At 41.7% G+C, this 16,740-nt stretch overlaps 2 protein-coding genes across 2 annotated transcripts; one reads left to right on the forward strand and one right to left on the reverse strand.

Annotated features, from left to right (window-relative positions):
* Positions 1 to 4,352: 4,352 nt before the first annotated feature.
* gng7 (guanine nucleotide binding protein (G protein), gamma 7) lies at positions 4,353 to 11,272 on the forward strand. The gene is made up of 4 exons (XM_040041588.1): positions 4,353 to 4,467; positions 7,146 to 7,275; positions 8,108 to 8,223; positions 8,475 to 11,272. The coding sequence occupies exons 3-4, from the start codon at positions 8,143 to 8,145 to the stop codon at positions 8,598 to 8,600; spliced, it is 207 nt and encodes a 68-aa protein (XP_039897522.1). The 5' UTR covers positions 4,353 to 4,467; positions 7,146 to 7,275; positions 8,108 to 8,142; the 3' UTR covers positions 8,601 to 11,272.
* A 2,915-nt stretch (positions 11,273 to 14,187) lies between these two features.
* LOC120739691 (growth arrest and DNA damage-inducible protein GADD45 beta-like) lies at positions 14,188 to 16,636 on the reverse strand. The gene is made up of 4 exons (XM_040041583.1): positions 16,450 to 16,636; positions 15,738 to 15,839; positions 15,405 to 15,621; positions 14,188 to 15,218 (listed from the first exon to the last, which is right to left on the reverse strand). Exons 1-4 carry the CDS (start codon positions 16,485 to 16,487, stop codon positions 15,114 to 15,116), a joined length of 462 nt encoding a protein of 153 aa, XP_039897517.1. The 5' UTR covers positions 16,488 to 16,636; the 3' UTR covers positions 14,188 to 15,113.
* Between the last annotated feature and the right edge of the window lie 104 nt (positions 16,637 to 16,740).

Here is a 16,740-nt window from a genome sequence, read left to right on the forward strand (position 1 = left end):
ACCCTCCTCGCATCTGATTGTAGATAGCTGTAAATATTGTTCAAAGGTTTCAGAGAAGCGAAGGGAGAGCGTGCAGATAAAGGATGCCGTGGTGGGAGCGCGCAGTCTCCTGCACATTCTTTGTATAGTCAAAACCTCCAATCAGAAGTAGGACAGTTAAAGTTTTCTTCATGTGAAAGCTTTACGTTGGGCTTTTTTTTTTTTTTTTGTATGCTGTAGCAAGAGAAGCACTGGCTTTAAAGGAGGAACTCTATGGAGACCAGCTATGTTAAAGGTGACAAAATGATAAGTTATAAAATGAATAATCATATGACTGGATGCAGAAAGATGTAATTGAACCATGAAATTGTGGAACTTGGTGGATATTTTAAATTTAGAATAATTTTTGCAATTCCACACTCTTCTTTAATTAAAAAATGCTGCAGGTATTTTCATTAAAATGTTGCGTGTACAATGATATTTTCATGGTTAAATTACACATTTAGTCTTAATATTGTTGGTATGATTACTTATTTTATGACATCAAATATACTTATTGCCTAGTAACAGCTATAGTTTGGGCCTCCATAGATAACTACATTGGTGGCACAGATTTTTGTGTAGGACCAGGTAAAGTTTACTTGAGTTGTTTGCCACCAGTGAGGTCACAGGGTACTTTCTGTTCATCTTGCTGAGGAGTCTCATACAATAAAGGGAGTGGGGTTCGGATTTGTTCTTCTGTGGCTGCAAGGGAAACCTCAGACCATGTGAAGCTTAAAGAACGAGCACTAAGTTAAACCTTTATACTCAAGAAAAGCTGTGGTTTTCTGACACACCAGGCTTTTTGTTACCAGCGAGGGGCAGGTTGTGCTCCTGTCCAGCAGGGCTTCATGCCACAGGAGCTAAAGGAAATCGGTACCGGAGGATCAAAATACAAAAGAACTCCCACTCTTCCTGCCAATCACTCAGGCTCACCCCTTTACATTTCATCTGATCGCCTCAGATCCTAATGAGCAGTATACGGCGGGGAATTTAGCCTAGACTTTGTGGGTAACGTAGTTTGGTACTATCGAGTCGCTCTGGCCCTTCATTCCTGCATGGTCCCTATTGGTGTTCCAGCCAGCATGAGAACAAGGACACAAACTGTGAATCATCTTTGTATTTTTTAAATAAATTCCTCTGCAACATTTATGGCTTTGGTTTTGCAAATGGGTTATTTCTTTTAAGCTCTCATTGTTTTTGTAAATGATTTTTCTTTGGTTCTTCTTTTTTTCGTTGGGATTTTTTCATTTGACTAATTATAATGTATAGATATTTATTCTAGCAATAGTCTTCCTATTAAAATATACTGTGCTGATGCATCCTCTGAATAACTGAAACTAACATATATAAATATATATATATATAAATATATATATATACATAGAGAGAGTGTGAGAGAGAGAGCGAGAGAGGTGATAATAATAATCAAATCTGCAAAATGATTTTCTTAATAAAAATATGAACTGAGGAGTGTTTCCTGTCATTTTTTTTAAACATTCTCACCTTTTGCTTGCCGTTTGTATCCATGCAGTGATGTGGATCTTAGAAAATCAGTGATATTATGGTCAGCCACTTCAGTCCAAAGCCTTAGGGAAATCACGCAGGATAAATACACATAAGGGGCAACAGGGTAACAAGGAACAGGTGGACATACAAAAGGGAGGGGAAAGAGCAAAGACAGGAAGTAAAAACTTGGCAGAGAAAAAATAAAGCAGCCTTCAAAATAAGAGAGGAAATAACTGAAAGAATTAAAAGCATGCTGTAGAAACCCTCTGTGTAAGCATTATACGATACAGCATATTCCTTGAGGAAGCATATGTGGATATAGTTTAGGGGGGTTTACCCTGTAAAATGTACGATATTTAAAAGGGAGAACATTGTGTGCAATATTTCCATCTTATCTAACATACAAATAGAAAAACGGCTTCCATATGCCTCATTTTTCATTTAAGAGTACTAAAACACTTACTATTCAGTTACATTTACAGTAGTGGGCCAATATTTTCCCACAATCCTTTGCCATTTACAGTACATTACTGTTAAAACCTACTACAATATATTGCTGTTTGTGTTACATTGTAGATGCTAATTAAATCACAGGTTACAGTGCAGCAATCTTCTCTGCTTGTTGACTAACATTCATGTAAAAGCTCTGCTGCTGGCATGACTTTGGAAGGGGTTTATTTCTTTTCAGCGACTCTCAGTGATTCTCTTTGATAGTTATTTTTTCTCATTTTTTAATTTTAAAATTTTACTATAATAATTTAAATTATTTTCCCAACTCGGGATCGTTGACTTCTTTCACCCATGTCGTGCTGCTATGACATGCAGACTCTTTACAGTTTATTAATTCATCACACAGAGATACTGGCTTCCCCCCTACTCTTTCTTTCATTCTCTCTTAACCCTCCAACATCTGCTCGGAGATGCTGTGCCCGGCACGGTTGCTATGGAGACAGTGTGACGTTGACGGCGGTTGTCGCATCAGTGTGGTGTGACCCTGGTGGCGGAGATGCGACGACAGGCGGGTCTCCCATCCTGCTCCTGGGGTGGATTAAAAAACATGTCATTCCCCATGAAGGCCAGTGTGGCAACCCCTCTGCTGGGTCTTAATTAGACAATTATCGTGTCCAAATACACACATAAAAATGAAACACATGAGACACCCTGGGAAAGTCTGTGTTTCCGTTTGGGTCTAAGATTAGGCTGCAGGAGTACACGTGGCATACGACAAAAAAGGTGTGGGTGGGTGGATGCCACCTGTCGGCCTGTGAACATCTTTAAGTGGTGACTCATGGGCTTCCACCGCGGATTTCTTAGAAAATGAAAAGCATTGCTCGAATCCAGTGTAACCTATGCTGCTTCCTCACACACAGGATGGAGAGGGAGGGAGGGAAGCACGGGGTCTGAAATGGAAGAGAGAAAAATGAAGAGGGAAGAGAGAGCCAGCAAAGGGAGAAAAGGGGGAGATGAGAAAGGTGAGGAAATGAAAGGGAAATGTATAGGCATCAGCATAATTTCACTGGTCTCTGGAAACGAGGCCAATGCGGTACTCTGTGTGAGATATAAATAGCTCTCCTGTGTTTATAATAAGCAGGAAGGAAATGGTTGCTATACAACCACTGAGACGTATATGCGCATCAAAACCAGAATATAGATCAGAATTTCCATCTCCATCAGCACCACCAGGGTTGAAATGGACTAAAACAGAGAATTTTTGTGTAAAAATGAGATCCTGCACACATCAGACCTTTTCCCTCTTAACGCAGTGAAACCGGCTCATGTTCAGCCAACAATCACGGAGCAGATGCAGCGCTTTTTAGCTCTGTGTGGAGGAGTGGACTACAGCTTGGTGGAAACTGAGTTTGCGTGTTTGTGGGGCCTGCCAGGAATAGAAGGAGAGGCCCACACCTCTCTTGAGAAAGTCAGAACAGCAGATGGGTCAATGGCGCCATCACGTGGTAACACAACGCACCGGAGTCACGTCGAAACCAGTCGTTTTTACTGTAATGTAGGTACACAAATCCAGATGTGCATGCCACTATCTGTTATCTCGTGTCCTTGGGGAATACTGGTGGGAAATGAACAAGCCAGTGGTCTTTAAGAGGACACTATCTGTTGTCCGAACGTGTATTTATTATAGAAGTCGTGTGGGTCGTGCACTGCAGTTTTTATTTAACGCATTTGACATGACTTAAAGTATTTTCTACCACAAAGAGAAACACGGTCATTACCATTTCTGCAAACAAAACTAAAGTATAAAAAGTATTAAATTATTATTCATTTTATTTATGAAGTGAAAATAGTAATTCGGATTTTATGGCATTTATTTATTTATCTGCAAAATGCAAACGGCAGAAAATTTACAGCAAATAAAAGGTCAGATTAGATTGGCCCAAAGTTCCTAGAAACTGAGATTTGGTCATCATTGTTATTATTATTATTATTATTATTATTATTATTATTATTATTATTATTATTATAACACTGAGAGGACGTAAAGAAATGCATTTTAACAACATTTCAATGGGGCTTCAGTTCGTGCAAGTGCCCATTCTACACTTTACAATACAGGAGTCACTAGGAGCAGCCGTCATTTTATACATGACTTGCATTATTTATTTATTTGTGAACGTATATCTGGCAAATCTAGTCTGCCATTTAAAATTCTGTTGTTTGGAGGATACTTTCCCAGGGTATATATAGCTATAGATCATTAAAAATGCTTCCTTGGGAGCCCCTTGCTAAATCTGCTGTCACCCCATCGGATCGAGGGAGGGAGAAGGAGAGAGGGAGGAAGAGAGCAGGAGGGGGGTAGAGGAGTGGACAGGCACTGGTAACGGAGGGGGAGGCGTTTGGCTCGGTGAAAACGGGGAGTGAACGCGCAGAGAGGGTGAGAAACCAGCGGATCTGGCCCTTTAAATCACCAATACAGCACATTCGGAGGTGAGTTTGGAGATATTTGGCTATTTTTCTCCCCGTGCATAATATTTGTAGCGCCTCTGTGTGCTGCTGCAGCCCCGCATTCTCGCAACTGAGGGCGGCTGCAGCGAAAAGGGGGCTCGTCAGTGTCACGAATCCGGATTTCCCCAGCCCTTTGCCGGCAGAGAGGGTGGGGAGGACCGGGGACAGGGTCAGTGGAAGATTTCCTTCAGCTCGGCTGGACTCTGAGGACGCACGAGCCACAGTAACATGATCTTATATGCCGAAGTAGGCCGTATCAATTTGCATAATAGCGGAATATAACGGCATGCGCTCCGGTCTTGTGCTCGTTGTCGCTGGATGGGTTTATATTTGCCGGAGCTTGCCTCCCTCAAAACATGTCACCACCCTGCTCCCACGGCTAACAATCAGGGCCTATTTGCAGACCCGGAGCGGTGTAGTCTGTTATTCACTGGGATAAATATATCTGGCTTTGATATGTGCACTGTGTTTGCGCTCCCGTGCGTATTCGTCTGTATGCTGGCTCTGTTGAGTCTATGCGTTTGTGTGTGTGTGGTACGTGGATAGCCACGGGAGAGAGGACATGCTGTTCTATCCATCAAAATGCCCGCATTGTGCTTTCACACGGTAGAGCAGCGAGCAGGCCCTATAGCAGAGGACATGGCTTCGTACTGTAGGCCCGATCAACGCTCAGGAGCTGCTTGGATCAATAAGGATTGATGCAGTTTTGCGCGTCTTGAGAGCCTCTGTGTGCTCGCTGGTTGAGGCCTGTCCAGCTCTGGTGGTGTTTATGTTGTCCAGGCCGAATCAAATGATCAGCTTACCGTATATGTTTTGCTTCTGCTAAGAAGAAAGGCGTTGAGTTTGGGGCAAGAAGGGAGAGATGTGGCTGTGTTGGGGGAGAATTTCGTCTGCTGTTTTTAAAGGCTTCTCTTCTCTCGGCACGGTATGCGCCATAGCAAAAAGTTTGAAAAATCAACAGGCTGAGGAAATTAAAGAACTAGGTTAGTAGTGTCTATGAAGTGATAAATGAGTCATTTAAGTATATCTGGTACTTTTTTTGTATGCAGCGGCTCTGCCAGTTGAAACCACCGTGGTTTACCCACTTGATAGAACAGAAAAAAGCACACATTTATGTTTCAAAGGAACAGCAGCTTATAACTAAAGAGGATGCATTGCTGATGCATTCAAAGGCATGCATCAGCATGTGAACAATCGCTGCAATAAGTCTTATAGAGTTGAGTTTTTATTATATTCATATGCATATACTCTGCGCTTGGCTTCCAGTGATGCTGCACGCTGTGATTTAGGAGCATTCATTAAATCCTGACAGATAATGAGAAGCGTAGAATGTGTTGTGAGGGAACAGGTGTTTGTCTCTGTTTATTTGCACTTGTTATAGACACATCTGAGGGTTATCTGTTTACACAGCCATAACCAAGGGACTCACCCCCCATTGTTGGACAGAGGCCCATGTGTGTACATTATATTTTAGTTCTGGGGTCAGTATTGGGCACTTGTGGTTAAAGGGGGAAAAAAGAAATCTAGTGCCAAGTAAGGCTAGGGTCAGTATTTCTGTCTCTTACAAGCAGTTCATTTAGGAAGATTCATGTGCCACAATTTGCCAAACATGATGCTTTTTTTGCTATCTTCAGTTTCTATGAATATGTGTACTCCTAATCTAGGAATGAATTGAAATCAGTGCAACTCTCAAGTCCCGTGAGTGTCTAAAGGAAAGAAATGAAGATATGTTGTTCCTGAATTAGGATTTGGGTTCAAGATTCAAGATTAGGATTAAAAATTAGAATTTGGATAGAGGAAAGTCGGCAAAAAGCCGCATAAGTCTGTTAATGCCAACGTGCAGGCAAAGGCAGAATGAGAATTTGTTCAGGTGTTACAGTGGTAATCTCTAGCTTCATTCACTCTCTCTCTCTCTCTCTCTCTCTCTCTCTCTCTTACACACACACACACACACACACACACACACACACACACACACACACACACACACACACACACACACACACACACACACACACACAGCTCTAATTACAGACATGAATCTCTGAAAGACTCCACAGCAGGAGTAATTAAAGCAGGACTCTCCTCCTTAGAGAGGGAGACAGACAGAGACACAGACTGAGAGACCCGGTGGTAACATGCTCATTGTGATGTATTTGAGGTATGTGTTGTTCACATCTACAGAAGCAAGTTTCCTGCTGTGTTAATCTGAAGGTTTGTAGTGATTTAAAATGAGTTTGGGACCCCCCCCCCCCCCCCCCCCATATGACAGAATGTTCCACCACCCATTCAGAAAAGTGCTCTTACAGGTGCTTTGTGAAAGAAAATGAGGTTGTGATGATGGATATGATAGTTAATGGATATGATGAGTATGACATTTTCTTGTGCTTGAAGTAGCAGCTGTGTCATAGTAATATTTTTTATTGCAGTTTTCATATTTGCAGTCGTTATCTCACCTTTAGTTTTTATTACTTTGCTAACTCATTGCTAAAACAGTAAAACCTCTCTGTATGTGGAGATGTGGAAGTAAAATTGAAACCTATTTGTAAAAGCAAACAGAAGCAAACATTTTGAAATGTGTATGACTACTGAACTGCCTGTTTATAACGTAGCTTTATCAGCAGGCAGCTCACTTGTTTGCCCATTCTTCTTTTACACAGAGACAAGCCAATGTAAGCTCAGCCGCCGTCCAGCTCTGTCACTGTGACTGCCGTTCCTGCACTGCTCAGACCGCCTCCATCCATTCATATTAGTGTTCAGAGGGAGTCCTGTCTGCACACCATCAGCCAGGTAATACTCTGTTTGCTGTGGTCACTGTATCACGTTCCACATTCCCAGGCTGCTTAATCTGCAAAGTATCTTAAACTCGAATTTTCTTGTGAATTACCCAGTGGACTCAGGAGTCCCTGAGGCAGTGGAATGTGGAATGAATTTATTTGAATGTCTGGATCACAACATTCTCAATCCCAAAGATCTCACTGAGGTTTATTACAACAACCTAATAATGTATTCCTATTTAAACATGTTGTTTGTGCAGTGTGTGAATTACATTCAGAAGACAAATATCAGATGCTGATGCGTATTAGCATCTTTAATATAAGGGCTTTTATTTAATTGCTTTTTTGTTAAACATCAAATTCATTTTTGGTTACATTGTCGTTACACTGTTGCTTTCAATCGTCATATTATGAATTAAAATGCTGCTATGTTTCACTCTAAATTTCTGCTGCACTACTATGTAGTCACCTCATGGTGGTGCTATAGCGCCGCAGCTGACGTTCCACACAATCCTCTTAACTGATTTAAATTTATGACCCATAACACTAAAAAGGGAATTTAAGCCATCATTTCATTTCTGATCTAATGGCAAAAAACCAAAAAATATTACACTCTTAGTTGTGCTTTGTTTATATTTGATCCTCTGCAGGCTTTCTTTTTTGTTTGCTTTTGTGCGATTCATTTAGCAGTGCTATAAAGGACAGTTTCAGGGAATAATCAGGGAATTATCTAGTACTTAAATTCACATCTCTATTAAGTATACATGAAATTAATGTTTCTTGGTCTCTGACAAATCTAGTGAAGTAAACCAAACACAACTCATTCTGTTTTTTCACTCCTTCAGTTTTCTCCTGTGTTGGTGTATTCTCATGGATCAGTATGTCTACCACTAATAATATCGCCCAGGCCAGGAAACTGGTGGAACAGCTGAGGATTGAGGCAGGGATTGAGCGCATTAAGGTAAAACAACCGTTTTCTGCTGTGTTAGCAAATGTGTGTGCGTAATTATTCATACACATTTAACTGCTCTCCCTCTCTACTCATTCTTGTTCCCCCTTTGCTGCTTCTCCCTTCATTTACCCTTACAACTTTATTATTTCTTCTACCTCCAATGCCCTCATTTTAAATTTCGCACCTTCTTATCTATCCCCTTTTTTGCCTTCCCCCATGCCCTTCCTCCTTTTCTCTCCCTCCCCCCTCTGTCCGGTCAGGTGTCTAAAGCAGCAGCAGACCTGATGAGTTACTGTGAGCAGCACGCTCGTAGCGACCCTCTGCTGGTTGGTGTTCCCACCTCTGAAAACCCTTTCAAGGACAAGAAACCTTGCATCATCCTATAGCTGCTTCCTGCTTCTCCTACCCCTCTCACGCACACACACACAAACACACATTCTCACACACTCTTGCACATACATATACACACTAACACATAAACGTATACTTTTGCCATTTAACTAGATCCCCGCATTTACCGAGACACACCTTGGAGCAGCCATGTCTGATCTTACAGGGCTGTCGAGCATCCACACACACAGAGAAACACACACGCTCCCAGAATCGCCACTCTGGAAAAGCGCCATACACCGGAGCAACAGCTAGGGGGAGGGTATGCTGCGCTCACAGTGGCTGAGATCAGTATATCACTGAGTATGATCCAAGGTGCTTTGGTATTATTCACATATGCTGGTGAATTAACTACAAGTTTCAGCTAAAATTGAAAAGGGATTTGGACATTAATGATCGATAGGAAATCAGCATTTTCTTTTTTTTTGTTATCGTGAAATGAGGTGTTGGTTCAAAGATGGGTAGCTGTGCCATAGGCAGGCGGTGGGAGGATGCATGTGCAAAAAAACAGAATGAGTGGTAGGCGCTAGGCCAATCGTGCCAAACTGGACCTCGTGTCCCATTAAAAGTTCAATAAATGCTTCTTTTTCTGTGGGAGATTTTTTTAAAAAAAAGTATGAAAGCTTCATTCTTGGGTCATTTTGGAGCAACTGGCTAAAGCCTTTGCCTTTATCAGGCCATAGCATGTTCCCACCCAAACCTGTATCAACAGACCTTCTCTGCCTGTGGCCTCACAATGGCTGCCTGCAGCCTTTGGCCAAGCCTCCAGCTGTGCCAACCTGTACAAAAATTCCTTTCTAGATGCTGATCTGCTGTCACTGATTCCACTGCGGTTCATGATAGCCGCCACTGGCTGATGTCTAAGCTGATCCCAGATCTGCACCTATGAGAGCAAGCAGTGAACGGCTCTACACAGAACTCAAGCTATTAACCGCAGACGTTTACTGCATTTTTTCTTAAGAAATACTTGTTTGTGAACTCAATGTACGTTTTAGATATTTTGTTGAAGCATTACTTAACAGATAGGACAATACTTTACATTTTTTTAGATCGTTTTCTTTTCACGTAGGTGTTGCCCCTGGCGGATCAGGTTTGTTTTCCTGCTTGCATTAATGAAATAACAGGATATCTGGTTGTAAGCCAGGGGTAATACCTAACCAGATCTACTGTACATCAAGCCTCCCTGTGCTTTACCCCAAGAGAGGGCGAGGCCACAGAATGATCACATCAGAGAATCAGTCTGTAAGGGACTGCGAGGCTGGAGGAGATGACCCAGACATAGAAAGTAAAAATGAAGGTGCCCTCTTCCCACCCTCTCAGCCCATATATATTTCGATTACTAGTTCTTGTAGGGTGAATAGAACGAAAATGAGAGGAGTGGGTAGTCTGAAAATAAGGAGTCACCTCTCTGTTCAAGGGGTTTACATCTTGTTTTAATGCTTTGCAATTATGGCTATTAATCAGATTACCTGCCTTCACCAGTCTAAAGGTTCCAGTTTCCCCAGCATAAGAGCTCACTCTGACGTTATCTCAGCTTGGTCACAGGCTGGATCAGTAGGAGCTGGCAGTCTCCTTTCTGTGTCCCTCCATCCTCGTCTCCTCCACAGCGCTCCTCCTGTCTGACAAACCAAACTTGATTGTAAAAACTGAAACATGAAGAAGAAAAAAATCAAGTTAAGAGAAAAAAAACTAAGTGTATAAACTTTCTTTCAGACATGTGCAGAAGTGATAAGTTGAAGAGTAGCTGTTTTGGCTTTCTTTTTTTTCTTTTTCTTTTTTTTTAAGTTCTCTTCTTTCTATGGAGTCCATGGAACCTGGTCAGTTGAGTATTACCCTGTACAGTGTTTGTAAGATACAAACTCAGAACACAGATTTCCCCTCTGTGGATGTTGGATTTTTTTAGTACTACTTATTCTGTCAATCAGGATCACGTCTGTCCTTTGCTTTTTCCTTTTTTACGTCAATCAGGTTTTAGAGGCCTGCGATAGCTGAGGTTGGTTTCGGCCACATATAAAACCGATGAGGATGAAGTAATGTACCAGAAACAAAAGCTGTGTTTGGTTTAGAGTCATGCCCCGTAAGAAGATGAATCAACATCGGACCTCATTACGGTGGTGCAAAACCAACCTCCTGATCTGACCTTTAACACCAAAGCTGTCCTTGTTTTTTTTAGTTTTTGTTTTTTTGGGGGCAACAGGCATCTAGACCAACATGCAACACACACCTACATCCTGTGCTTTGGGTGCTTTTCAAGCTTGAATGATGTTTATCAGAGGTAAAAGGTTAATAGCTGTAAGGAGAATTGGTGAGAGAGGGGATCTTCCTTCCATCATATTTACACTTTAGCATTTAGCCGAGGGTGGGATCATTTGGACATGGCTTATATCTGCTGACAGAGAGTCACAAGGGTTGGTCCTACTAGTTTTCTGCTTTCATGTCACTTAAGGTCAGTGTGACCCAGCTGCTATACAGACTTTGGAGGTGGGTGGAAAGAGTTGTTTGCATCCACACGTGCTCATGCATATCTGGGAATGTGTGGGGTTTAGACAAATCGGCATTAGAATAATTGTAATAATTGTAATTGTAATTGTTACCTTTAGCAATCTCAAACTGTGTGAAAGGGAACAAAAGAGAATAAGCATATTTCCCAAAATGTCAAATGATTCCTTTAAAAATTCAGCTTTGTGATTAATTACCAGTTTAAATCACTGCTTAGCATCTGTGTTTTTGCACTGTAGCCAATGGCTTATGATACAGACAAAGATAGAAGTATAGAGAGCAGGAGCTGGAGAAAGGCCATAGAGAGGGTGTGCAAGTGTGCGTGCATGTGTGGGTGCTTGTGTTTGGTAGCTGAAAAGGGATGATTTGGCAGAGCAGTAGGTGGAGAGGAGAAAATAGAGGAGCGTGCATGGTCTGTGCTCGTGTGCATGGTCTGTGTGTGTTTGTGCGAGTGACACAGTGCTTAAGAACGAGCAGTGCCTCCAGTGCTGCAGTGTTAGACTGTAATGTTATAGTACTGCAGTCCTGCAGTTCTAGGTCAGGGTTAGTCTGACCAGAGGAGAGGTCATGTGATACCACAAGTCAGAACAACATATATGGCTTGCACTTCCTCCTTTTCTCACTTAATCAGTCTGCATATTTTGAAGAGTGAAAAGGGGGATTGTGTCACAGGCTAAAATTGATCAGGTGAAATGTGGCAAAACAAATAATTTCATTACCACTAACGTAAGCCTTGGATACGTAAAGGAACATGTTGACATTTGAGGAAATGTGTATATTTGCTTTCTCCTGCAGCTGGTTAGCTTACCTTAAAGACAAGAAACAGGGAGAAACGCCTCTGTTCACCTGCAAAAAAAGCTCTTTTAAAGTTCTCAGTCAAGGTGTTATATGACTTTGATGTTTTGCCATTATCACAGTGAGCCATAGAGGTGCTGGTAGACAGGTTTTGTTGCTGCTAGCCTGGCTGTTTCAAGCTGTTTATCTTTATGCCAGGTTAAAGCAGGTAGCCCTAGAAGCAGATATGATGAAAGGGATGATTGAAGAAATTATTTAGGCTGATATAAATAAACGGTGCTCTTTATTTTTGAAAGGAACTACCTAAAGACATGTGATGGCATAGCAACAGTATTGACTTAACTATACGTACTTATTTGGCCTGGGTTTGCTTTTCAAGGACCTGAACTATTCTAAGATGAAAGAACTGATTCCCTGTCAGTTTACAGGAATGTGATAAACACTTTCCTTTCATTTCTTTGCAAGCTAAAGTGAAAGAGAATTCTTGCTGCAGAGGTTTAACACAAGGAAACATACATGCATAACTTATCATCAGACAAATGCACATACACACACACAACCACACACACAGATGTCCTGGTATTGCCGAGCATATGCTATTTTTTTTATTTTTATTACTATCATTCCATCCATGGTTGGGCTTCAATCAGAGACACACAGCTTGGATTGCTGGTTTGTCTGATTGATTGGTTGTTAGTTTGCCTTATAGTGGTGTATATCATGTAAATGCTGGACTTGGAGGTGGGGGGCAGTCTTAAACAGTCTTAAAAGTGGAACACACGGCTCAAAGTGGAAATTTACTGGTGTTGTGCGCAAAAATGCAAGCCTCTCGAAATTCATTTCAAGCCTGGTGAGGAGAGCCGAGGCTCCTCCCTGTTGGACTTTCATATCAAGCTTCTCTGATTTGGCTCCGAGCCCTTCCTGAGAATCATCTTTTGTGCTCTGATCTCCTGTGTATGCATACAGTATATGTATCTTTTTGCCTTGATTGACTATGAAGAAAATATATCTATTTTTTGTAACTGTTCTCTGATGTGCCATAACTCATGTTTTCTTGCACACTGTTAATATTTTGTGGATATTGCTGTTTAAAAAAAGATGATATTGAGAAGTAGATAACATTAATAAAAAGATGATATAATAACAAACTTTTCCTGTATTGTTTTTTTTATTTTGTTTTGATGTTAACATCAGTGTATTTCAAGTTTACTGGGCAGATCACAAACATCAGATACAATACCAGTATGAGCCTCGCAGAGCTGCTGGTATAGCTGCAGAATATTAGTGTTTTTGATTATTATCTGCAGTTTATTGGTTTAAAAATGCAACTGCAACTTTACAATGCACTTGCAGAAACATGCTCTCTGGCCTACTTGGTATACGATGTGCAGAGCATGATGCATGTAAGAGAATGCATCAAACAGAGTAAACAAAGAGCAGAGCTAGGTAAAAGTCTCCCAGTTTGGTCATTTCACAGGAATTCCATTGTTGTAGCCGTCTCAGGCCTTCACTGTGCCCTTTGGAGTGTGCTTTCAACCGTCACAAGCTTGTCTCCAAGTTTCAAACCATACTTCCCATGACCCTTCTGCAAGTCACAGCCAATCAGATTTAGGCTGGATGAGCCACGGCCTTTGAGAAGACACTCCCCTCACCAGTCACTACCCTGTGTGATTGTAAACAAGTGTGAGGTCCATGTGCCTCAATATGTTCCTCTCTCCTCTAGCAGCAGACAGGGCTGTGAACAGCCATGTGAGAGCAGAGGGTGGAATCGATTGCAAAGCAGAGGGAAGATCCTGAGATTAAGCAGAGATAATAGAGGGATCAGAGGCTTCACCCACACACACGCACACACACACATTATGTTATTTGCATGCAACATTGTTGCAGGGCTTTAGCTGCAATATATAATGCAAAACGTACATTTTTAAAAGATTCTTGTTATGCATGTATGGAATCTGGCTTGGGAATAAATAAAAACGCTTGACACGCAGGTAATGCATCTTTCCTGTAATGCTTCATTACTTCCTGACTTGTAGGGACAGTAGGTCTGCATGAGCTTGTTATGCTTGTTTTAGTGAGTTTCTGTCCCACCCCAGTTTCATTCTCACTGACTTATGCTCACGACAATAGAAGGGGCTGGCAATGACAAAGACTTTGCCCTAAGTGTGCATGCATTTTCCATGACTTCAGCCCGAATGTAAACTGTAGTTGCGTGACTCAGCAGGTTCCATGACGCACACATGGCTTTTGTTTTGAAATCTGAGCAGAAGCCCCCAGGAACAAGAAGAATTTATGAATAAAATAATTTATTTACTTAGATAACAGAGCACAAAATAGATTACAAATAACTACAAAAAACAATACAATCAATAAATTAACAGTGTAGCCACTTTACATTAGTTATTTATCAGAAAGGCAGCACTCTTGAAGGCACAAAGAAGTTGATATTTTTACAATACATTTAAAGCTGACCTGTCCGGATCAGACAGCACAGGCGTTCTGCATCATTGGGAATTTCGGATCCTGACTAAAATATATCATCCTCAGAGTCTCTTTACATTGTTTTTTCTTTTGTTTCTTCCGGTGTCAATAGGTCCTGTGTGTCTTTAACATTATTTCCATTTCAGTTTCCATGGTGACAATTCCCCAGCAGCTTTCAGCTGCTCATTTTAAGAATGCACATACTGCACACCCAGTCTTTTCTACAGTAAAAAACAAGTATTGTAAATGCATACCACACATAGACATACCACACATACAAACACACACCTCTCCTCTCCTTTTCTGGGACTCTCCCAGGAATGTCTGGTACAGTTTCAGCACTGCAACATTCCTGTCCAGTCAAACAAACAAGACTTCCAGGTATAAGATGGGTGTGGATGTGTTCCTTTCAAAACTACTACTCCTCTTAATGTTTACTATATCACACCCCATAGACATTGTGAGCACCCAGAGAGCAACACAAAACAGATTGTGTTTTGATGGCATTGTAAAAACATTATGACTTTTCTCTCTGTATCTTTTGCACAAGTACAGATTCTAGAAACCAGTGTCCAGTCCAGCTGTTTCACTAGTCTTTGAGTGGGAGTCCATGGTTTTGCTGGTCATTAAGGATAGTGGACTGGAGCGGCTACACTCCAGGTCATCCCTGCTTGAGCATAAAGATCCTTCAGTGTATCAGTATCTGGCCACAAAAGTTCCTGTACGCAGACCCTTCAGCGTTCCTGCAGGACTAGTTCAGGCACCCACTGGTCAAGGCGCCGACTCTCCTGGCAGTAGGTCCCCACTTCCTGCAGTCTGCAGTGCTCTGCCTGAGGATTCTGTGTGGGAGAAAAAAAGAATCATGTTCAGCGTTCAATTTGAATTGAACCTGCAAAGTAAGAGTAAAAATCACAAGGCGATGATGAAGAAAAGGTGCAATATCTTAGCTGAAAATTGTGCATGAAAAAGATCACCATCTGCCTTTCAGTTACATAAGAGGTAGCCACTATGCTGAGTCAACACACCGTAACCAGCATGCAGTGAAGGTCTCTGTGCTCTTCCTGGTTCCTGTTGGCATCCACAGCTCCCAGCAGCCGCTGGAGTCGCTGAAACCCAGAGACTCGCAAGATGGTGATGCCGCTGTCGCAGCAGAAGGACTGTAGCAACGTGAAGTGGATCTGCAGCGCCACATCGTTTTCATCGTCGGCTGCCAGCACGCATAGCACCACGCTGTCTGGATCTCTGAGGGGGAAGAGAAAAGAAGAAAAATGAGGAAAAACCTGAATTCACATGTCTGGGATGATCAGTTTGGGCAATGAGAAGAGAAGCACAAACCAAATTTAATACTTTCAACTCACACATTAAGAAGCTTGGCTGATTCATAAATGCCAACAGTGAGACAGCCTTGTTTCTGAGCAGTTACCAGCAACTCCTCCAGAGCCAGACCTACAGACTGCATCCTAAGGGATAAGGACAGGACATTTAGCCTTTTGTATTCTGCAATATGACAAAACATTAGTGGTATTAAATATATGCAGCACTGCTTCAAAAATCCCCCCTCTTCCATATTAATTGAATTAAAAGTCGTTAGAACACTGAAATACACGCTCAGATCAGTTTCATTATCAGTTTCATGCATGGGGATGATTGTGGTGATATAAACAAGCCATAAATGCGCATTTTACAGTTTCAAGGAATTTCGCTGCATGTTGTGCAACGTGCATGCGTAGTATTGTGTATGCCAGTACAAAGATATTAATACTGAGGTCTTATGACTCATAATAATTCATGCATAATCTCTGGATTTTGGCTTTTACGCGCATGCGGGTGTCAAACTTTGACAGCACAGAAAAGATTGTAACATTTTATGCACCCAGATGTTAAATAACAGAAAGTCTCTGCGTTCCAGTCTCAAATCAAAACTTTCAAAAAAGCACTTTAATTACATCAGCCTAAGCAATCCACACAACGGAGGGGTCAAAGGACGATCAACATACCCTTCCAGCACATGATCACGCACATGCACATGCTGAACCAACATAAAAATAGAACTGAAGCAAGAAATCTTACTTGTTCTCGATGGAAGCAAAGCTTTCTTCGGGAATCATGATTGCAAATTAAAAACCGATCCCACTGCGTAAATGCGTGACAACTGCCGGTGTACCAAAGTTATGCCAGTCTCTTCTGCGTTTGTTGTTGGCAACGTTGCGTCACAGTTTTATAGTGAAGCTGGAAGGTGGGCGGCACCGAAACTAGGCGAGTTTTGCAATTGGCTCAAAGGAAAACCAACATATTTTCTTGTCATGTGGCCCCGTGGGTTTGTATGGTTACAGTGAGTGATGACTTTACGGGACAAAAGTA

The sequence above is a fragment of the Simochromis diagramma genome, unplaced genomic scaffold, assembly GCF_900408965.1.
Source record: "Simochromis diagramma unplaced genomic scaffold, fSimDia1.1 OVJJ01000304.1, whole genome shotgun sequence".
NCBI classification, from domain to species: Eukaryota; Metazoa; Chordata; class Actinopteri; order Cichliformes; family Cichlidae; genus Simochromis; species Simochromis diagramma.